Source organism: Gossypium hirsutum, chromosome A12 (assembly GCF_007990345.1).
Source record: "Gossypium hirsutum isolate 1008001.06 chromosome A12, Gossypium_hirsutum_v2.1, whole genome shotgun sequence".
Classification (NCBI taxonomy): Eukaryota; Viridiplantae; Streptophyta; class Magnoliopsida; order Malvales; family Malvaceae; genus Gossypium; species Gossypium hirsutum.
The window spans coordinates 2,114,116-2,137,166 of NC_053435.1; the positions used below are offsets into that span (position 1 = coordinate 2,114,116).

The 23,051-nt window shown below is 32.9% G+C and overlaps 1 protein-coding gene across 3 annotated transcripts; it reads left to right on the forward strand.

The window, feature by feature from the left end:
- Positions 1–1,249: 1,249 nt before the first annotated feature.
- Positions 1,250–16,382, forward strand: LOC121210809 (probable DNA helicase MCM9). 3 transcript variants are annotated; one of them, XR_005906001.1, is made up of 21 exons: positions 1,251–1,540; positions 1,650–1,752; positions 2,076–2,175; positions 2,267–2,405; positions 2,602–2,668; positions 2,832–3,006; positions 3,687–3,786; positions 4,212–4,309; positions 4,532–4,597; positions 4,726–4,818; positions 5,128–5,244; positions 6,024–6,096; positions 13,296–13,362; positions 14,248–14,329; positions 14,612–14,733; positions 14,845–14,912; positions 15,073–15,182; positions 15,268–15,315; positions 15,443–15,595; positions 15,852–16,100; positions 16,193–16,382. XR_005906001.1 is itself a non-coding variant. In XM_041082433.1 (20 exons), the coding sequence occupies exons 1-20, from the start codon at positions 1,404–1,406 to the stop codon at positions 15,935–15,937; spliced, it is 2,004 nt and encodes a 667-aa protein (XP_040938367.1). In that variant the 5' UTR covers positions 1,251–1,403; the 3' UTR covers positions 15,938–16,382. The 3 variants fall into 3 exon arrangements, 2 of the variants coding, with proteins under 2 accessions (XP_040938368.1, XP_040938367.1); XM_041082433.1 differs by having other exon boundaries at positions 15,852–16,382; XM_041082434.1 differs by lacking the exon at positions 5,128–5,244 and having other exon boundaries at positions 1,250–1,540; positions 15,852–16,382.
- The last annotated feature ends 6,669 nt before the right edge of the window (positions 16,383–23,051 follow it).

A 23,051-nucleotide genomic window follows, 5' to 3' on the forward strand; every position in this document is an offset into this window, starting at 1 on the left:
TACGTTTTAGTCACTTACGTTATCGTTTTGTTACGAAGTGGTCACTCTACCGTTAAATTCCATTACCTATCTAACGGCAGTCCTATGTGATAGTCTAAATAAGTTTTAAATGCCAACTTAAATATCCAGTTGTTAGGATGAAAATAAGTTTTTAATTAAATAAATTTAATTTGGACTGCCACGTAGGATATTCAAGTTGGCATTTAAAACTCATTTGGACTACTACGTAGAGCCATTGTTAGAGAGATAACAGAGTTTAACGGTAGAGTGACCACTACGTAACAAAACGATAACGTAAGTGATGAAAACGTAACTTTTCAAACTTAAGTGACTAAAATATAATCTGAGACAAACACAAGTAACTATTTTTGAAATTTATCCAAAAGAAAGATAGTAGAATTAATGAAGTAATATAAATTAAAAAGAAAAACTTACATCACAATCGAAGATTCAACCATTGAATCAAGTTTTGAAATATTTATTGAAGTATGGAAAAAATGTTTGTTACCCTCAAATTGTATCATTTCATTAATTGAATGAATTAGTGAATTTCAACCTATACAAGTATTCCAAAATTTAAAAGGATTCATATATGCTGTTTAGACCTGTTTATAGGTCGAGTCACTCAACCCGGCTCAACCCGAATGTCTGTTCGAAATGTTAAAGGGTTTGAGCAAAAATATAGGTCTTAAAAAATGGGTTTGGACAAAAAAAATAAGGCCTATTTAAAAAAGGGTCAAGCCTCGAGTAATGTATTTTTGGCCCGAGCCCGGCCTGGCCCGAATTCACTAAAGGATACTTTTTTTAATATTATTTTCTTATTATTTTCTCCTTATTTTGCTATCATTTTACTATTATGTTACTACTATTTTATTGTTATTATTTGGATATTGTATAAAATTTATTTTATTGTTAATTTTGTTATTATTTTAGAGGCATTTGCTTGCATCTATCTTAGTGTTGTTTAACTATATATATTTTCTAAAATTTATTTTTAATTTATTGAGAAATATTTATTTTAATGTATTTGTATTTTTAATGTAGTATATATTTTAAAATTATATAAAAAATAATGTAAAAATTACTATGGGCCTATCGAATCGGACTTAGATAAAATTTTAAGTCTATTTTTCGAACCGAGTTCAAACCGAACAAACGAGCTTAAAATTTTAGTTGAGCCGAACCCGAATCGTCCCTTGACATGCACGCCTCTAATGCTGCCTACTTTTTATATGATAGCCTCAGGTTTTGGTTATGTTGGGTTTTGTATTTCTTCTACTACCTCAAAAGAAAGCTGCCCAGCCCATGGCGTTTCTTCTCCATCTAATGTATTTATAGCCGTTTTCCCGCCATTGCATAACCTCTACCTTTTCTGTCTGCGCAGTCATTATTGAGAGAGAGCCATGAATTCCTGTAATGAAGAGGAGGTGCCTATGCGACTGCATTCGGCGGTGGAATATCTGCTACATTCCCACTCCGATCAGCTCCGGTCTATCATTCTCTCCCCTGACCCTAAACTTCACTATCCTCTTTTCGTCGAGTACTTTCTCTCTCCCTTTGTTTATCTCTTTTTCCCCCCTAAGCATTTAGGTGTCTTTTCTTTTTCTTCTCATTTTCATCCTCTCTTTGTTTCGCTTTTTCCTGTATAGTTATGCCGAGCTGATGGATGCTGATCCTCCTCTAGCCCGCCTCGTCTTCGCCAACCCAACTGACTATTTGAGATTCTTTGACCAAGCCGCCATTTTGGCTCATGTAATCTCATCTAACTCAAACATATATCCCAAAGTATTACTTTTTATGCTCCTTAGTTGATAGCTTTCCTGAATTAAGGACGAAAATAGATATGGGTTTTTGTTAATTCACATGATTGCCCATTTTAGCCTTCCTATATTCATTAAGTTCAAGTGGGTATGAAATGTGAATCAACTTATGTAGTCTTTGGACCATGAACTGGAAAATATCTAGATATAAGGATTTTGATGTTGTTATGGTCAAATATTCTATCTTTTTGGATTTTTATTCGCATCAGTAGTGCAGCTATAATCCATGGATGCCTTTGATGTGATTATGTGCAGAAAAGAGTACTGAAAGACATGGTATCGCATGAGAAGGGAGTTGAAAAGAAATTCATTCATGTTCGTTTCAATGTCTGTGGTTCTCCTCTTGAATTCCCTGGTTGGTTTCTACTCCTGTTCTCGGCTCCTATATGCACATATATACATATTTGTTTTATTAATATGAAGGTCACATTGACGGAATGGAACAGAGACTTTTCCGACTATTGGGCGTGTGAGGGTGAAACATCGGGGAATTCTTCTTACTCTCAAAGGGACTGTAATTCGATCTGGAGCGGTGAAGATGTATGAGGGGCAGAGGACATATCAGTGCAAGAAATGCAAGCACATGTAATTGTTGTTTCTACTTCATACTCTATATACATTTATTTACTCTAGAGTATACTTGTACTGTGAAAATTTTGGCCCTCTTGTCTTTGCTTGTGGCCTACATTGCCTGGTGCAGGTTATAGAATGATAATTAGAAATACTATTGGCCGCCCAATGATTTTCCAAGGCATAAGCTGACTGTTGAAAATGTTTGCAGGTTTCCTCTTTATCCTGAACTTGAAACAAGAAACTCAATAACACTTCCGTCAATCTGCCCCTCTCAGGTTTATTATTATGCCTTAAACTTCCTTTAACTTGTGCTGCATGGGTTTTATTCCTTTTGTTCTTTTTTTAGCTTAAAATGTAGTTTTGAAAGTATTTTGCCTTCTATATATGTTGATGTGATCGTACTTCAGATTTTGGTAACAGATTACTTGTTTATAACAGAGGTCCAATCCTTGCGAAGGCACTAAATTCCTCTGTATAGAAAATACCACGGTCTGTCATGATTACCAGGAAATAAAAATTCAAGAAAGCACACAGGTTTTGGGTGTTGGTGTAATCCCCCGTTCAATTCTAGTCATTCTTCAAGATGATCTTGTTGACATTGTTAAAGCTGGAGGTACCGCAGGCAAACCAGGGTTTTCATTTTTCTAGACATTTTTCTGAATATTACCTTTGTTTGATTTTGTCCACGTTGGGACCTTTCTTGTTGTACTTTGCAAGATGCGTTTTGGGAGAGAAACTAATTATTAGGTTTGCGAGTTAAATCAACCTACTTAGTTGCTTTGTGCTTTTTATTTTTGTTTCTAGGAAAAAAACTTATTTCCACTATATCATCTGTAGATGTAAATGTAACTAAAAATGGTTTCAGAATTCTTAAATCTGTAATGACACAAGTTCTCATATCTTTAGGTTACTGAATTCGTAGATTACCTGCTGTGATAAAAAATGAATTAGACATTAACCTATGCTGACTCTAATGGCTTATGATTGCCCTCTTACAAACTTACCCTATAGGATTCTGGGAAATTAGGTATCACTCATGAAAAAGTTTTTGAGATGTCTGTCAGCTGTTTGTCCCTGCCCCTTCAAGGGTACAACCATCATGTTATATCTTATATTTGCACCTCCTATATCTTGAATATGCCTTACATTTCATGATAGTATCTGGATATAAACGCTGAGCATCTATTTTAGTCTTTTAGATACATGCTGCTTGTTTCTTTAGTTTACTTTACACTTTCATTTGGTTTACTTAACCATCTAATTTCTCAGAGTTATATACTCTTGCTTTTTCAGATGATGTAATCATTACAGGGATCTTGACTGCTAAGTGGTCTCCTGATTTAAAAGATGTACGATGCGATCTTGGTCCCATATTAATTGCCAACCATGTGAGGTAACAAGAATCACCCTTGATTTTGTCACTTTTCTCTAATGCTGCTCATTGTTAAGATGATCTAAAATTCTTAAGGCTTAAAAAAGGCAAGTCAATTGATTGTTCGCTAAGTCTCAATCCTTCCTATATTATCTGTGAGTAAAATAAAAGATGAAACAATGAAATGTATTTATAACATCAGGGTAAATGTTAACCTGTTACATATTTCTGACTTTTTCAACCATATTTTATTTGTTTGTAAATCATCATTAATTTGGGTTCATAAGCTCTTCAATAACAGATATTTGTCCCAAAATTTTTTCCATGTCTCTGGGAACTAATTTCTTATTCTAGTGAATACAATTAGTTATTCTAAATTGCTTTTAGCGGAAATTACAATAACTGCACTTGCTTGTTTTGCTCTTAAATTATTTCTCTTATCTTAGGAAAACTAATGAGATGAAATTAGAGATTGATATCCCGGATGATGTTGCTATGAAATTCAAGCAATTCTGGTTAGACTTTAGAGACACCCCATTGAAAGGTAATAGCTGGTCATGCATTTATCCTCTAGAAATTTCATGTGTAGTAATGAAATTTGTCTTTGTGAATATATAGCAGTTCATTACCTTTTTGTTTTTCCCTTTATGGGGCATGTTTCAATGTTTTCCTATGATTATACATTTATTTGAACTGTCTCCCATTGTTTATGACGGATTTTTATAATTTTTGCTGCATAATTAAAAGTAGCTTAATGTCAACCCAGGAAGAAATACTATTCTACGAGGAATTTGCCCACAAGTTTTTGGACTCTTCACTGTGAAACTTGCAGGTATTCTGTCACCCCATATGTTCTCTTGGAACAGATTCATGCAAGTGTAGGCATATATGGAAGTTTTGGTGACAAACACACTAAGTTTTTTTTTTTCCATAAGACACTGAAGTTTTACTTGATCTCAGTTGCTCTCACACTGATTGGAGGTGTTCAACATGTTGATGCTTCTGGGACAAAGATTCGAGGAGAGTCTCACTTGCTTCTGGTTGGTGACCCAGGTAAAGTTATAGGGTTCTTTCTTGAATATTCAAACCTTTTAATTGATCTACAATTTTATGCTTGAATTTGTAACTTCTTTCTTTTAGCATATTCCTTGAAAGCAATTGAACAAGGTCTTTTCTTGTGAGTATGAAAAATATAGTTCATCCACATCATGTCTTATAAAATGCATGTAGGGACTGAATCATGCCTGTAAGTGTGCACAAATTCTCTATGATTTACAAAGATATGGAATGTACATGAAATCTATGAATTGTTAGAATGCTAGAATCAATGTCATGGGAAAAGTACAAGAAAATTTTTTACAGGTACTGGAAAGTCTCAGTTCTTGAAATTTGCTGCTAAATTAAGCAACCGATCTGTCATCACTACTGGCTTGGGAAGCACTAGTGCTGGACTGACTGTTACTGCAGTCAAGGATGGTGGTAATTTCATCTCACCTTTATTGGAATTTTAGATTTCTTTTTAGAAAGTCATTAATATAATAAATAATATAGTCCATGTGATTCTGTCATTTAATTAATTTTGTGAAATTGAAGAAAATAATAATGAATTGGATTCCACAACTGCTGAAGTATATTGTGTACTAGCTCAGGATGATATTTCTATAGTAGAGAGCGTGAAAACTGGCAAAGGTTCGGCCATGAATACAGTGCTTTTCCCTTTGATTGTTCAAGTAATTCAAGAGAATAAAATTAAGATAAATACATGGTTTAGATTTTCATAAGTAGAAAACAGCAACTTTGACCGTAAGGTTTAGAAAATAAAATTAAGGTAAATACATGGTTTAGATATTTTGAGTGATGAACTTGCCACAAATCACCTAAAGGTTGTGTGAAAAGTTCCACAACTTGATTAGATGATTCTTGGTCGTTCTTGGGTTAATTCAATTAATTCTTAAGGTTGATATGGGCATGAAATGCAGACGGAACAGAGTGCAAACATTGCTGCACCTGAGCTAACTGAAACAATTTCTAGAATTCACAAACTCACTTTGTTCTTTTGAAAGGGTTCTATGCAATTGTCTAATTGTGATGGTCGTTTGATTGAAAGTTTTGCATGGTAGAGCTGGTATTGCCACAGGATTGTCTTTTTCTGTTTATTGAAAGACAAGGACTTGACACTGATGGATTTTGCTTGTCTTATGAAAAATTTATAGAAGTTTCATCTAGTTAGAGGGCTAATCATATCTATATATTATTAGGGGAGTGGATGCTAGAAGCCGGGGCCCTTGTTTTAGCTGATGGAGGCCTTTGTTGCATTGATGAATTTGATAGGTATTACCTCTAAAACATCACCATGACTTTTTTTTCCTTAGGAATTTGATCAAGAATTAATCACTATTTGAAACCCTACTTGTCCATAGAAAGTTGGGGTTCCTAAGAGCTTTCTTTTGAAATGAAGTAGTGTTTGATTAAAAAAAAAAGGCTTGAAGCCTTGAAATTTAGATTTGAGATGGTTGTAAGAACTAGCATGATCCTTGTGAGTAGACAAATGCAAGGGACCATTGGCGTGAGTGGTTTCAGGCCAGAGATTAAGTTTTGTTTTTTTTTCCTTTCTTGAAATGTTTGTCCACGTGGTGGATCTTGGATGGCCCATTCCTGTTATCCTTTGGGTGGGGTTCCTAAGAACTTTACTAGGACATTATTATGGATTCTTAGGGTTGATTTTAGGGTTTTAATTTATTTTTATTTTTGTTTCTTTCTTTAGACTATATAGACTTGTATATAAACAAACTAACTCAAGAGATGAAAAACAAGGAAATTTCTCTCCATTCTATCCTCATATGTTTTCCTTTTTTCGATTTCGATAAACATGATAACATGGCATTAGAGCCTCTTGGCTCGATTTAGTGGGTTCATGTTTGTTGTTTTTGAATGCGAACCCTTAGGGTATTTTTTGGTTGAGTTTTTCAAAGTACTCGTTCGGGTACACTATTGGCATAGGGAGGTGTGCCACTAGATCTATGGCCGAATTGTAGTTTTTGGCATCCAACAAGGTTGCACGTGAGCGTCACGTGCCTCTAGAGTGTTAAGCTTCTTCTTTCACGCGTCAACGTGTGGGGGCATGTGCAGTGGTGTTTGATCATCATCTTTTGACTTCAACGTCAACTCGGGGTTCGGACCAAAGCCCAGTGGTCAGGTTATCGGTCGGAGGTGGTTGGAGGGTGTTTTGGATTTCTTGTCATTGTTTTGGTATTGTTCACAGGGTACTCTTCAAAACTGTTTGGGTACATTGTTTGGGTATTGTTCATAGGTACTATTTGGGTGATATTCACAAGTATTGTTTTTGGGCTATTTGTAATCTTCTTTTTGCGGGTTTCACCATCTTTTGTTATAACTTTTTTGCTTCATTAGCGGATTTAGGTAAATTTAATGCATGTTTTATTTTCTCTTTATCCAAAAGGGTCATCAATTTAGGGGTTACAGATCATATGAAAGCTAATCCCATCCTTTTTTTCTATCTTTCCGTCACAAACTTTACCTCCTGTTACTATTGTTGATGGATCCATCTATAACGTTGGTTTTGGAAGTATTAACCTAATTTCATCTATCACTTCACCATCAATATTAAATTTATCTAGCTTCACCTTTAATTTAATATCTGTCAATAAACTTATCCGTGACCTAAATTGCACTATCTTGTTTTTTCCCTATCATTGTCTTTTATAGGATCTTGTGAGGAAGTGCCTTATTGGTAAAATAATGTATCTGATGGTCTTTATATTTTCAACTTATGGGTTCCTCGATTCATGGCTTGTCCTATTGTTCTTTCTTCAATTGAAGCACATTATCGGTTAGGACATTCTTCTCTTTCTTTGTTGAAGAAGTTATGTCCACAATTTCAAGACCTACCTTCGTTGGAATGTGAAACATGTCACTTTGCGAAGCATTGACAAAGTCCTTTGAGATCGAGATCTAACAAACGAGTTAGTTTCGCTTCTGAGTTAGTACACTTGGATGTGTGGGGACCTAGTTTGATAGTATCCGAACCTGAATTTCAATATTTTGTTATGTTTGTGGATGATTATTCTCGAATGACATGGATATATTTTTTGAAAAATCGGTCAAAGGTGTTGTTTCATTTTCATGCTTTTTGTGTCGAGATAAGAACTTAGTTTGGGGTGCCTGTTCAGATTCTGTGCAATGATAATGCTAAAGAATATTTTTCCGACTTTTGCGAGGGTTTCATGACCCAAAATGGGATTCTTCATCAATCCTTTTGTGTTGACATGCCATCTTAGAATGGGGTTGCTAAATGGAAGAACATACATCTTTGAGACAGTCAAAGCTCTTTTATTTTAAATGAAAGGTCTTAAAGAATTTTGGGTCGATGTTGTTTCGACAGCTTACTTTTTGATCAATTGCATGCCTTTTTCCGTACTTGATGGTGATAACCCATACAATGTTTTATTTTTATTTAAACCATTATTTCTAGTGGAACCAAGAATTTTTGAGATTACCTGTTTTTTTTGAGATGTTCAGTCTTATGTCACTAAGTTGGATCCAAAATCCTCAAAATGTGTTTTTGGGGTACTCATGCCTTTAAAAAAAGGTACAATTGTTATAGTCCAGATCTCAACAGGTATTTGGTGTCCATCGATGTTGCATTCTTAGAACAAGTGCTATTCTTTTCAAAATAAATGCCTTCGAATCTTTCGAAATAAAGGGAGGAAGATGATTGGTTAATTTGCACTGTCATTAGTCAACCAAGGGATTCTGATTCTTTGACAATTGCTCTAACAGAGCCACCAATTACTCAAGTTTATTCTAGACATAAAAAGACTCATGATACATGTTCTATACTTGTGTCTTCGTCTTTAGATCTAATCCTTTTATCAATTTTTCGTCTTTTGATTCAAGTAACCTTGTTCTTTCCATTGCTTTATGTAAAAGTAAATGTCATTGTACTTATCTTATTTCTAATTTTCTTTCATATAACAATTTGTCTCCTTCCTCTTGTTCTTTCATTGCGTCCCTAGATATCATTTTCATTCCTAAGTTCAAGAAACTTTAAGTCATCCTGGTTGGCATGATACGATGTTAAAGGAAATACATGCATTAAACGAGAATGGTACTTGGAACTTAGTGGATTTATTTGATGGAAAAAGGGTTGTTGGTTGCAAATGGGTGTTCATCGTCAAGGTTAATCTAAATGGTTTAGTGGCTAAACTTAAAGCGAGATTAGTTGCAAAAGGCTATGCTCAGGCTTATGAGGTGGATTATTCAGAAACTTTCTCTCGTGGTCAAATTCATCTCTGTTCGTCTATTCATTTCGCTAGTTGCATTTTATAATTGGTCTTTACACCAAGTAGATATTAAGAACACCTTTTTTCATGGTAATTTGCAAGAAGTCTGCATGGAGCAACCATTAGGGTTTGTTGCTCAGGCGGAGTCTTAAAAGGTATATCATTTGAAGAAATCCTTTTACGGATTGAAGCAAAGCCCTAATGCTTGGTTCAGAAAGTTTAGTGAGACGGTTTAACAATTTGAACTACAGAAAAACAGCTGTAATCATTTGATGCTTTACAAATGATTTGAGGTTGGTGTTATTCTTCTCGTAGTATACGTTGCTGATATCGTTATTATAGGAAATGATCATGTAGGTATTTCTTATCTTTAAGTCTTTCTTGCATACTAGATTTCATATAAAAGACTTGAGTCAATTGAAGTACTTTTTGGGGTAGAAGTAACAAGTAAAAAGAGAAATTTTTTGTCTCAAAGAAAGTATGTTCTTGATCTACTTGCAGAAATTGGAAATTGGTAGCTAAACCTTGTACTACTCCAATGGTTCCTAATGTGCATCTTGTAAAAGAAGACAATGATTGTAACACCCTAATATTCGACTCGATCGTCGGGTTCGAGCTGCAGGGTGTCACATTTGTTGTCGAAGCAACTACAATTAACAATATATAATCCAATGTCATTATATATTTAAATGTAAGTAAATCATGCGTATTAATCAATAATAATTATTTTTGGGTCTTGCACGAGCTTAAGAAAGCTTTTCTGCTAACTCGGGGTTGATATGGATCAAATTGTAAAGATTACAAAATTTTGAGTTGATGTTATGATTTTGGGGATTCCCTCGCCGTGATGTGACCCTCTGACTAGGGCTCGTAACCTTGAGACGTAACTGTAATGTGAACCTTGAGTTGTTTCTCGTCCCGACGTTGGGGGTTTGTCATCATGACATAACAATCAGTAACTTTCAAAATCAACTTGTTACAAGTTTAAACAACTTCAAATCACATGTACCTATTCCCATACAACCAAAACATCAGCTTACTAAATGATATCAAGTCAAAATATACCAAAATGGTAGTCTCCAAAAACATTCACTATTAATTCTAACTTCAATCATTTATACTCCAAAAACCAACCAAAAATTCTAACAAATGCATAACCATTAACCTTAAGACTCCAAATCAACCATATGAACATGTTCAATCACAATTTCTAAACATTTGCATAAGATCATAACATTTACAATTTAACTATTTGAAACATTTAGCAAAGTGTCTTTAGGTACATGCCACAAGACCAAAACAAAATGAACCATACAAACTTTGTTGAGTCAAAAATGGTGAGTTTGAATGCCCCTATATCGATGTTCCATATTAAATTCAATTGAAACATTTCATATTATCACAATACTCACCTCAATGACTCATCAATCAATAAGTATGCATATACAATTAAATATTTCAATCCAAATTATAAAAGTACAAATCGAGATTTCATGCATCATTTGTCGATGACTTTCGCCTTTCTTTTCCCTCTCGATAGTTTGTTATTGTCGTTAGCCGCAAATAATCACAAAATATATCATACAATCAATTCCCAGCCAATTCAAAATCAAATACCAAATTACATAGATTTTGCAATTTATTTAATTTAGTCTTTAAAACCAAGATAAGCATAGCTTCCAATTTATGGCTTCGGAATAGAATTTGATTTCATCATGGCTCATTAGAGATATTCTATTTTCTATCCCTACTAACATTTTATAACAATTTTGCGTTTTATTCAATTTGCTCCCTAATGTACGAAATTAACAATTAAGCTTTATAATTTATTCTTTTTCATACACTAAGTTTAATTTCTAACAATTCTACATCAATTTCATTCAATTCTCAACAATGACAATTTTTTAAAACTTCAACAATTTCACAAATTGGTTCATGTGCTAGTTAAATCAAGCTCTCATAATTCAATTTTCATAAAAAAAAAAGGGTTAGGGATTTACTTGAAATCAGGCCAAATGCTTCAAGCTTTAAAAATGATGTTTCTTTATTTTTTCTCTTTTGGACGGGTGGAGAAGATGACAATTTTATCTTTCTTTTCACCTAAATACTATTTATACTTAGTTTATTATTTAATTAATCATGTTTTAATCTAATTAACCTTTAATTTCTTAAGTTAATTAACAATCAATATCATCCACCAACATGTGTTTGATAATGATTTATTAACCATTTTGATCCTTTGGATAATTGCAATTTAAGTCCCAAAGTCATTTCCTAATTAAAAATCTATGGCGATTGAACTTTACAATTTAGTCCCTGTCCTTAATTAATTATAATTTCGACTAAATTATTTATTCAAATTTCAATTCATCTATACATTAACTCCGTAAATTTACGAACTCGATTTACGAAAACGAGATCTCAAAATTGTATTTTTCGATACCACTGAAAATCGGGTTGTTACAATGATCCTTTTGATGATCCTGAGAGATACAAGATGTTAGTTGGGAAATGATATTACCTCATTATAAAGATATTGCGTTCGCTATGAATATTGTTAGTCAGTTTATGTCTACACCATAGTCAAACATTGGACAGTGTTAGAGCAAATCTTATGTTACTAAAAGGAGTTCTTGGATGTGGCATACTATAAAATAATCATGAGCATACTTGTATTGAGTGTTTTGTGGATGTTGACTAGGCTGAATCTAAGATAGATAAAAGATCTACTATTGGGTTCTGTTTTTTTGTTGGTGAAAACTTACTATCATGGAGGAGTAAGAACTAGAAAGTTGTATCTCGATCTAGTGTAGAGTTAGAATATAGAGCTATGACACAATCCATGTATGAAATCATGTGGATACAACATCTATTAACTAAAATTGGGTTGGAGCATTTGTCACCAGCAAAGCTCTTCTACGATAATCAAGTAGCTCTTCATATCACTTCAAATCCAGTTTATCATGAAAGAACCAAACACATTGAGGTTGATTTTCATTTATTTGAGAGAAAATTTTGGATAAGTCAATTTCCATGGATTATGTGAAGACAAGAAAACAACTTACTAATCTATTCACTAAGGCATTAATGGGAATCGAGTTCACTATCTATGTAACAAGTTGGGCGTGATCAATATCTATGCTCCAGCTTGAGGGGGAGTGTTACAGATTCGTAGGGTTGAGTTTAGGGTTTTAATTTATTTTTATTGTTCTTTTCTTATTTGGACTGTATAGACTTGTATATAAACACATTAACTCAAAAGATAAAATAATTCTCTCCATTCTATTCTCTTATATTTTCTTTTCTCAATTTTCGATGACCACGATAATAGACACAAAACAGTTTTTTTTCATCTTGTACATTTCACAAGCCATCACAATTGTATTATTATCGACATATGGTGGCAACAAATATTTATAAGATCTGATGCTGCCTTTGAAGTTTCAGTCTTTTGTGCTTCGAGAACCTGCACTTTGAGGAGGCAACTATTTTCTTTTAGAGGCAAAATAGCTTAATAATTAATATTAAAAGAAGATAATACTATAACCTAATAATTGTTGAAGACTAAGATATACAAGGAACCAAGGCTCAAGTAGGATTGTTAATCATGCAACCTAAAACCAATTGGCAGTAGGTGGAGGGATTCAACTTTAAAATACAGCCACATGAAACCTAATACTTAAAAAGATGTGGGATAATGCCTTCACGTGTAGCTCACGGAGCCTAAACATGGACAACCTCGTATAGGTTGAGCTAGAAGAACAACATAACAAACCTTGAACTCTGATATCATGTTAAGCATCCTTCCTAAAACATATCATGTTAAGCATCCTTCCTAAAACTATCTGGTAATAGTTTAGGGGCCTAACTTTAATATAAGACCACAGGAAACACAATACTTGAAGTTACTTAACGGATGTGAGATGCCACCACTTAACAAGGATCAAAAGAAAGATTCAAACTTAAGCAACATGCCTAGATTTTCAAGTCCTAGAGGATAACATAAGTATAAAAGCAGCACAGAAGAAACACAGGCATATGAACCTTTTGACAGCATTTCTATGATGCATATTAACCTTTTTCAGTGATTATGATACATAAACATTTTATTGCCATAGAAACAAACTAAAATTTCAAGTGATCTATATGTATAGCTTCTTGTTTTTATTTATTTTTTGTTTGATTGTATTTCTTCCTGTTTTGGGGGTGGGGCTGTGGGATATATAGTATGAGAGAACATGACAGGGCAACCATTCATGAAGCAATGGAGCAGCAGACTATAAGTGTTGCAAAGGTAGAGTATCTTGCCACATGACTATAACTTTTGCTTGAATCCATGCAAATCGTTGTTTTGATTAGCATGTTTTTTCTAGACACCTTTACTCTCTGTAATAATCAATCCTAGAGTTGTTGAATTCCTTATTTAATTTAGGTAGGAAAGGCTAAAGGATATTCTACCATGGGGAAGGATCTTCTCTTCTACTTAAAAAATAGTGAAGATGTTTATAACTTTGTCCTAGGATGATGTATGTACTTCCAAATAAATCTGTGGTCAACATTTTTCCAAATTATTTTCTGTTTAAATTAATTTTAATTTTTCTTCTTACAAATTTAAGGCCATCAAATTTCAACCATAGATTAATTTTAATATTCATTTTAAACTTTAAAACAAAGTGCTGGAGAAGATTCTTACCCTCTACGTTACTATGTTGATATCCAGCTGGACGTGCCTACTCTGTCCCGGCAAATTCAGTCAAATCTTGGCATGTTTTATTTTCTTTTACCCCTTACACAACATCTAGGATAGCCTATTTTGTTGCATTATATTGTATAATTCCATGTAAAACAAGTTTAGTTTGGAGGCTATCGGAAGAGATTAATAAGTTCATTCAGCTTGTGCAATATTCATCCTTGCCTAAATCTTGTGTCCCACATTATTGGGGTTTCATTTAGAGTACTTTGAGAAAGTTGGGAGTTGCATTTTGTGAAGTTTATGGTGGAGATCACTCCCTCCTTAATGTTACCATATGTTGTTGATTTCCATGATTGTTTAAATATAGTTGTCTGGCATCCATCTTTAGTTCTTTATTTATTTTTAATTTATTTATATGATGCTCCACTTGCTTGTTGGTGTAAGCACGACTATTACACTTGTTTTGGCATCTTTCTTATTTTTCAGGCTGGCCTTGTCACTACTCTTAGTACCAGGACAATTGTCTTCGGTGCAACAAATCCCAAAGGACACTATGATCCTGATCAACGTATCCTTTCAATTTCGGGAACTTTTATGGATTGAACTTTAAAAATTAAGTTGCCTAATTGTGCTAGTTATTGTTTCCAATAAATATAATATTACAAGTAGTCTTCCACCTTACTTTCCGTGGCATTGTAGGTAAATGCAGAATATAATTGCACTTGCTGTTTTTGACTTTGCTTTCTCAACAGTTGTTTGTCCCAAGCCTCTTTTCCTTTGGTTTTGCTCCATCTACCCTGAATATTACTAGTATTTATGTTTGTCCTGTATTGTTCTTAACCAAATCAAGCTCTCTCTGTCAATACGGCACTCTCCGGTCCCTTACTAAGTAGATTCGATATTGTCCTTGTGCTCTTGGATACAAAGAACCCTGAATGGGATGCAGTTGTATCATCACACATTCTGGGTGAGGTAATTTTTTCTTAAAGTTGTAAATCTTATAGGAGCATTTGAATAAATCTCTGATTGTAAAAAATAACTAGGGATTCAAATACTGATGTCCCTATTTTATTTTAATTTCAGGGAGAATATGGAAATGGCAAGCAGGATGAAGATCTAGCAAATATCTGGTCACTTTCTATCCTCCGGGGGTAAACCTTTCCTCGTTACATGGAACTATTGGGTCACTCTGTAGAACTTATGTGCAACATCTTCTATTAGCAACCCTCTTATGCTCGACCCCAAGTACTCAACAATCTTATGTATCACCTTGGATCATTTCAGTTTGTAGCTTATGTAGATGTCTTGCAGGTATATTGGCTATGTAAAAAAACACTTTAAACCAGTGCTTACAAAAGAGGCTGAAAGGGTTATCTCAAACTATTATCAACTCCAAAGGAGATCGGCCACACATAATGCAGGTTCGTCCTTTAAAAAATCCTTTCTACTAGATCAAAATTGCCATTGATGCTATTCACCTTCATCATACCATAATGGGCAATGCAGCAAGAACAACGGTGCGCATGCTTGAAAGCTTGATACGCCTGGCTCAAGGTATGTTGGAGAATGTGTTGATTAAACATCCTTACCTGCCGATGCTCTCTTCATTGGAGTTCATTGTTCACAATGTTGCAGATCTATCTAACCGTCAATAATGGTTTTGATGCTCTCAATGTTGCAGCTCACGCAAGGCTTATGTTCAGAAATGAGGTCACTAGATTAGATGCCATTGCAGCCATTTTATGCATTGAATCATCCATGACTATCTCCGCAATTATAGATAGCATAGGGAATGCCCTGCACTCCAATTTCACCGAGAACCCAGATGAGGAATGTATCCTTACCGGCACTACGCTTACCTTTTAAATCATTCATGATGAATATATGACGTGCATCCATATTGCCCAAAGTTCAGCTACTTAACTATGCATTTATCTCCGATACTCTAAAATTGAAGTGTTACTTGGCACTTGGCAATTTGGAATTCTAACCAAAGTCATCATTTTGTTATTTCAATGTTTCTGCATGAATGATCAATGTTTCATTCATTTGGTAGGGAGTATTTTTGAATTCTTAACTTCAATGCATAGATGCCAAGCAAGAAAAATTAATTCTTGAAAAGTTAAGTTTGATCGATGAGTCCCCGGAATCAAACGGCTTGGAAGGTTTCAACTGATGCAAAATTTGCAAGAACATGGAAGCATCCTGGTTGCTTTTGGGATTGCAGTTGACAACCATAACGTTTTAGAAAATTTACCAATTTGCTTTTTGCTAGGTTATTGAAATGCTAGCCTGAAGTAGATGCTATGAAAGTTGGGGACAGAACTTTTGGACCAAAGGTTTCTTTCAAAACCTACTTCCAGTTGATGATATGATGGTATACAAGGATTATATGGCTGTAAATGTGGAAGAATTTTGTTTGTATTTATAGGACACTGCTGGCGTCTCTTGGACAAAGACTTCTTTCAAAACCCTAGTACCAGATGATATGATGGTATACAAGGTCCAAGTGATGCATCCATTGGTTAAAAAACTCTGTTTACTGTTTATTTTAATACAGGATTATGGCCTATGGCATCCTTTAGACTTCTTTTCCTATATATTTTTTTTCTGCTGGTTAACTTGGGCTTTTTTCCTTTACTAGTTTCTGAGTACCTTGCACATGATTTCACTTGTTTAATTTTTAATAATTTTTAAATAATATATTTTAATTATTATAATTAGTGTATAGTAATATTCATTATTGGAGTTGTTGAGCATAATTAAAATATATTTAACTTATTTAATAATTCAAATATTACTATAATAAAAAAAATTCAAATCACAGTTAAAATGTTTTTTATTTGTTTAATGTACAATATTGTTTTATTTCATGAAATTAAACAAAGCAACATTACTCAAAACAATAATTAATAAATATAAATAACATATAACAATTATTTTAATAATTAAAAATATAGTGCTAATAAAAAAAATTCTTATAAAATTAATATATTGTAAATTAAACGATTCACTATTCACTATTCAATTTCTATTTTTTTTCTTTTTTTAAAAGTTAATAAATTGATTGTAATACTTCATAGATATTATAAAAATATATTATATAATTTATAAATTATATATATGAAATATAAAGTTAGTTATATAAATAATTAAAATTTTCCATTTAAAATTAATTAATATTTCTTTTCCTTTTTACTTGTTCTGGTTAATGAAAACATAACAATTTAAATATAAAATAATTCAATATAAAATTTAATTTTTATTTATTATTATATAAATTCATTTATTAGAAGCATTTGATAGAATAAAATCCTTATTTATAATTATGATGAACATTTCTTATCAAGTAAAATTTTTTAGCAAAATATTTTAGTACAATTATTATTTTTATAATTGTGATAAATCTTATAAAAATAAAATGAAAATTCAGTAATATAATAAGCAAAAAATATATATTAATTACTTCAAAAATTTCTTTAAACTCATGCTTAGGCTATTATGTAGTAATGTAAATTATTATCTCTGCAATTAATTTTACATCTATTGAACCTTGAAAAGAAGTTGTACACATTGCTTTAATAATTAATATTGGCATTCCCCCACAATCCCATTACAATCACAGCATATATCCACATTATCGGCAACAACGGTTCCATTAAAGACAAGTATATATTGTTTGTCACTAGTAAAGCATGCCGAATAAATATCATGCTGAGTAAGACTATTTTAAAAAGTGACATGTGGCTTAAAAATTGAGTATAAGAACACTTACATCACTTAGTTTGACTTGATGAATGGACACCTGAGAACATATGTATGTATGGATGCATGTTCCCATCTATTAAGGAAAATGCATACTCTTCTTCTTAGCTCTTGTCACAATATTTTTATGTGAATTGTTAATACCTTCAACCTTTCTTCATGTATCAACTATTGATACTATGTGTAGATAAATATGTCTCGTTTCATGAAAGATATTATCAATCATCAAAATTAAAATACAACAATAGCTATTATAGGATTCCAAAATTTTTCTATTTGCTATATGGTACTATTCTTGAGATTTTGTAAAGACCATAGCATAAGAATTAAGAGTATTGGCACATTGATGGAGTATAAGTTAGTATAATAATTCTCTTTAAAAGATTTTAGACTTATTCGAATGAGGTTTTGAGGTGAAGGGAAAATAGTAATTTTATCTTATAAAATGTATTTTAGATATTTTATCTATGCATATGTTAGAATATTATAATTTATAAGTATGTGTGGTGATGAGATAAGCATTGAACCATTAAACTTTACGTTAAGACATAAATTAATTTATAACTTTATATTTCTTCCTCGTATGGTCAGCCACCACGTTAGCAAGGCAAATAACTCTACTTTTCATTCTTTTGCCATATCATTCCATTTCACTCAATTTTAGTCACCTTTCTTTAATTTTCTTGGAACCCACCGTAAAGAACCCTCATGTAAGCTTATTCCACTCATCATCTTCATCACCCATAACCTATGATCTTGTTGATTAGTAAGAGAAATTCATTTTAGAGATAGGAGTCACGAAAGGTAAAGAAATTCTGTATCCATCATCTCATAAATTTTTATTTTACACTTTTATCTTCATTTGGTAGTTGAGTTATTAATAGGACCATTTATGTTGAGATATTTTTGTGTATTTATTATGTATTTATTGTGTGATTAAGACAAAGAGGTTGAGAAAGGAGCTCCTAGCAAAGGCAAGGAGAAAATTGTGGAATAAAAAAGAAACGAGGAGATTTCTTCTATTTTGGTTGCTTTTGAGGGTAAGTTTTCTTGGAATTTACCTTAGCTTGCCAAGTGGTTGGTTGTTGTATCTAATTATTAATTATGACTATGGTACATGAGAACTATGAAATATGAATTATTTTAATGAAATTAGTAAGTTGGCTGTATGTATGTATGTAAAGGCTTGATGGTAGAATTCAAATATGTTATGATATAATTCATATTGAGAAAATATGAAAATTGGTCACGGAATTTGCTTATGTATGTACATATGACTAAGAGATTTTGATTATATAAAACTATATTATCTCTTTGAGATGGAATATAAAAAGTTGAATATATGAGAGAATATGCAATTTACCATATGTTCATAACACGATACGAACTATTAATGAGCATAATATGCCCTTGTAAACTTGGTGGAAGGGTTAAGATATGAATGATATGCCGATAAGTTACGTGATTGAGTACAGGCTTGTACTGGGGACAAAGATATGATACATTATCCCATGATTTGGAACTCTTGTGCAGGCCATCGAGAACCCTCTTACAAAGTTTCTTGATTGTGTTTGGTTGGAATGTACTCATTGTGCGATTTATACTTTGTTGTGTTTGGATGGAATTCCCAAGAGTCCAAATCCTATTTTACTAAGGTTACTAAAGGTTAAAGCTTGTAAAAATGCCATGAAATGATTAAACTTGTAAGATAAGAAACTATGGTAGGATGAATATGAGACTTGTGACTTAACTCATAGTCCTATTTTAGAGAAAATCACAAGAGTCTTAATTTTTTTTTTGGTTCAACATAAGCTTAGAATATTAAGTGAACATCAATCCTAATGAAAATTATAATCAGTCACTAGCGACTATCTAATAACTTCTTTAAGCCAGCGTCTCACATATTATGGAGGATCGTCCAAGATAAACAGCTGCTCAATTACACTTCCATCTGCCTTAGCTTTGCAATTAGCAACTTTATTGGAATTCCATTGAATATGTCGAAATTTGACTTCCCAATTTTTGGAACACCAATCGTGAATCTGTCTGACTTCAGCAACACTACTTACTGTAGCCAACCCGTTACGAATAATTTCAATCAACATTGCGTTGTCACTTTCCATTTCAACACACTTGAATTCTTTAGCCCAAGCCAATTTCAATCCTTCAAGAATCGCTTTAGCTTCAATCTGAATATACCATTCATTACTAATACCATCTTGAATCCTACCAACCATCCTCCATTAGGTCCTCTCACTGTCCCTCCTACAAATGCTTTTGGGTTATTTCTTGACATTAAACCATCAACTTAACTTTAACCCAATTAGCCGCCGGGGGTTGCCATCTTCCAAATGTCATTGTCGTACATGCCCGTTGATTAACAACCCTTTTAACCCCCAAGGACTTAGTCCACGCCAAAGCTGAACTAATAAGTTCTGAATTGCTCCCACTAGCACCACTAAAGATAAAAGCATTCCTATGCTTCTAAATAAACCAACATATAATTGAGAAAAAAGTAGCCCACTCACTGTTAGGAACCATTATCCCACCTTCATTCTTGATGTTTCACATAACCCATTTGTCTCTCGGCAAGTAAAAGAAATGGCCCCAACACCAACGTGGAACAACTAATTTCCACACTGCTTTTGCAAAACCACAATCTCTAATAGCGTGAATTGATGATTCGACCAGATCACCACATTGCTCACAAAATCGGAACCTAAGACATACCAAGTCGAGTGTGCTCCTCATTTTTTAGCAACTTATCCTGAAAAATTAACCATAAGAAAACACGAACTCTTTGTGGTGTTCTCACCTCCCAGATTAATGTGAAATCCATGTTTTGTCTTTGTACACTGGCAGAAAACAAATGTTTGTATGATTATGCTAACGAGAACCTTCCTGCTAACGAAAACCTTCCTGCTAACATCCAACGCCAATTAATATGATCAGTCCCCGAATCCCTTTCAGGTGCCTTACACGCTAAAATTTGCTTCACCACATAATGAGGAAGAACGAAAAATAACCATTTGCACATTCCATGAACCATCTCACGTAACAACATCACAGATCCGGATTGTCTCGTCTAAAATTACATGGCCAATATAAGGCCGTATTCATCATTCCAGAAGTTAACCAAGCACCATCACGGGCAATCCATATAAGGCCGTTCTTCACCTCTACCCAAATGCCAATTAAGGATCTCCATAGGAGCAGTTTGTATGTTTAATATTCTCTGGTATCAATCTAAAAATACTATATTTATTCCAGAGTGAGTCTTCCAGCTAGGGAAAGTTTTCGAACTTCCCAACCGGTCAGTCGACTCTGAACTTTATCAAGGATGAACTGAAAAGTACTAACTCCAACCCTACCATGGAAAAAAGGCATCCCTAAATATCTACCCAAATCATTAACTCTAGTAAACCCAAGCGTAGCACCAATTCTTATCTGATCTTACTCAGCCACATTGTTCGGGAAAAACCCTTGAGTCTTCTGCTCATTAACTCAATGACTAGAGAAATGGCAGAAAGTATCAAGTATTTTTATGAGGCAACTAGCCCCAGCGTCATTCGCTCTGCAAAATAAGACTAAGTCGTATGCGAAAAAAAGTAAGACACGCCTAGACCTCTGCGAGACAGCATAATCGGCTCCCAAAGTTCAACTGCATACTCGATTAAATGTCTCAATAGTTTCATACCTAGAACAAACTAGGGTGGATGGCGGTACACAAAACCTTGTCCAATGAAAGCAACTTATCGAGTACCTGTCCAATAATTTTATCATATATGTATTACTCAATATGATCCTATTTTATCTAATAATAATCATTAAAACTTTCTTTATGAAAAAAATAATTATTAAGAAATAATAATTAATTTATTTGTCCTAGACATGAGGGTAAATACAATCCAACAACTGCTTTTTAAGTTTTCAAGAAATAAAGCATTTCTCAAGTAGGCAACATGAACGTTGATTCATTCTCGAAGCTTGCCACATCTATTGTCATCCAACGATGGGGGTAAAATTTTGTTGCAATATTGCTAGAATCTAAGTTATAACAAGGAACATCGACTACTATCTAATTGGATGACTGATTGTAAGATTATTAACTTATTCAAAACTACCTCAAAACTTCATGAACACATCAAGATAAGACACAAAATCACTAGATAAATTTAAAATTAAAACATTTAATATAATAACATTTATGGTAAATTATAAAAATAGTCACTTTTGTTTACTTCAATTTACATTTTAGTCACTTATGTTTGAAATGTTACTTCAAATTATTTTGTTACAAAGAGATCACTCTACCGTTAAGCTTTGTTACCTCCCTAACAGCGGTCCTACATGGTAGTCCAAATGGATTTTTAATGCCAACTTGGATGTCCTACATGATAGTCCAAATTAAATTTATTTAATTATAAACTTATTTTCATCCCAGCAAATAGATATAGAAGTTGGCATTTAAAATCCATTTGGACTGTCATGTAGGACTAACATTAAGGAGGTAATGGAGTTTAACGGTAGAGCGACCACTTCGTAACAAAACGATAATATAAGTGACTAAAACGTAACATTTTAAACATAAGTGACTAAAATATAATTTGAGATATTTCTAAGTTATTTTGTGAAAATATTATCAAAAATATCGTTAAATATTTTCAAAGCTTTAAAATACTTGATCGTATGTTAAATGTTTTTCATATTGTTTCAAAGTGTTTAAAATCTGCGATGGGCAAGCAAAGAGGTTACCTTGATTATATAAAGAAGAATCCTTTTTCTCTGCCTAAAAATATTTATTAACAAATCTGGAGTTTTTATTATTTTTGTAACATCGATGGCATAAGATTGTGGTTCAACTGTTTTGTCGACCAAATTTGTTCCTGTCTTATGCAGTGTTACATAAGCCTTTAGTTTTAATAATCAGAGTTGTTGATTATATTTATGTGAAGAAAGAAAAGAAATTTCATAGCAGCGTCACGCTAATGCCGGCATAAAATAAGTTGTCTTTTTTTATATTTTTTAATAAAACATTTACTATTTGAGTTTAATATTTTTTTAATATAATATTTTTATTATTTGTTGATTTAATTTCTTACTTGTATTTGATAAAGTTATATATATTTAGTGTTTAATTCAAATTTTAAGATTAATTTAGTGAGAATTAATTTTTAATATTATTACGTTTGAATTTTTCATGATTTTGTTAATAGAATAAATTTTCTATTAACTGTGAATTTATTTAATTTGTCAAATACAATATGATGTATGTGATTTAATTCGGGTTTTAAAGTTGATTTGATGACCATTAAGTGTTAAATATTACCTTCAAGTACTAAATGTATAACTTTTCTCAACTATAAGTACCGGATTGAACCAAAAAATAACACAAATATTATATTAGAAAAAAATGTCAAACTCGTGTACCAAATCATGTATTAAGCGTTAAAAGTAAAGGTTAAAATATGTTTTTAAGTATTCGTTCTCTCTCTATTTCAAAATTTTAGACCCTTCAGTAGTTT

What these genes read in the sequence shown, in the direction of transcription:
- LOC121210809 (XM_041082433.1), top strand. Translation starts at nt 1,404, where the DNA reads ATGAATTCCTGTAATGAAGAGGAGGTGCCTATGCGACTGCATTCGGCG. An exon ending in GCTTCTGGTTGGTGACCCAG is followed by an intron (nt 4,819 to 5,127) that starts GTAAAGTTATAG and finishes AATTTTTTACAG; the next exon opens with GTACTGGAAAGTCTCAGTTC. An exon ending in CGAGAACCCAGATGAGGAAT is followed by an intron (nt 15,596 to 15,851) that starts GTATCCTTACCG and finishes TTCAATGCATAG; the next exon opens with ATGCCAAGCAAGAAAAATTA.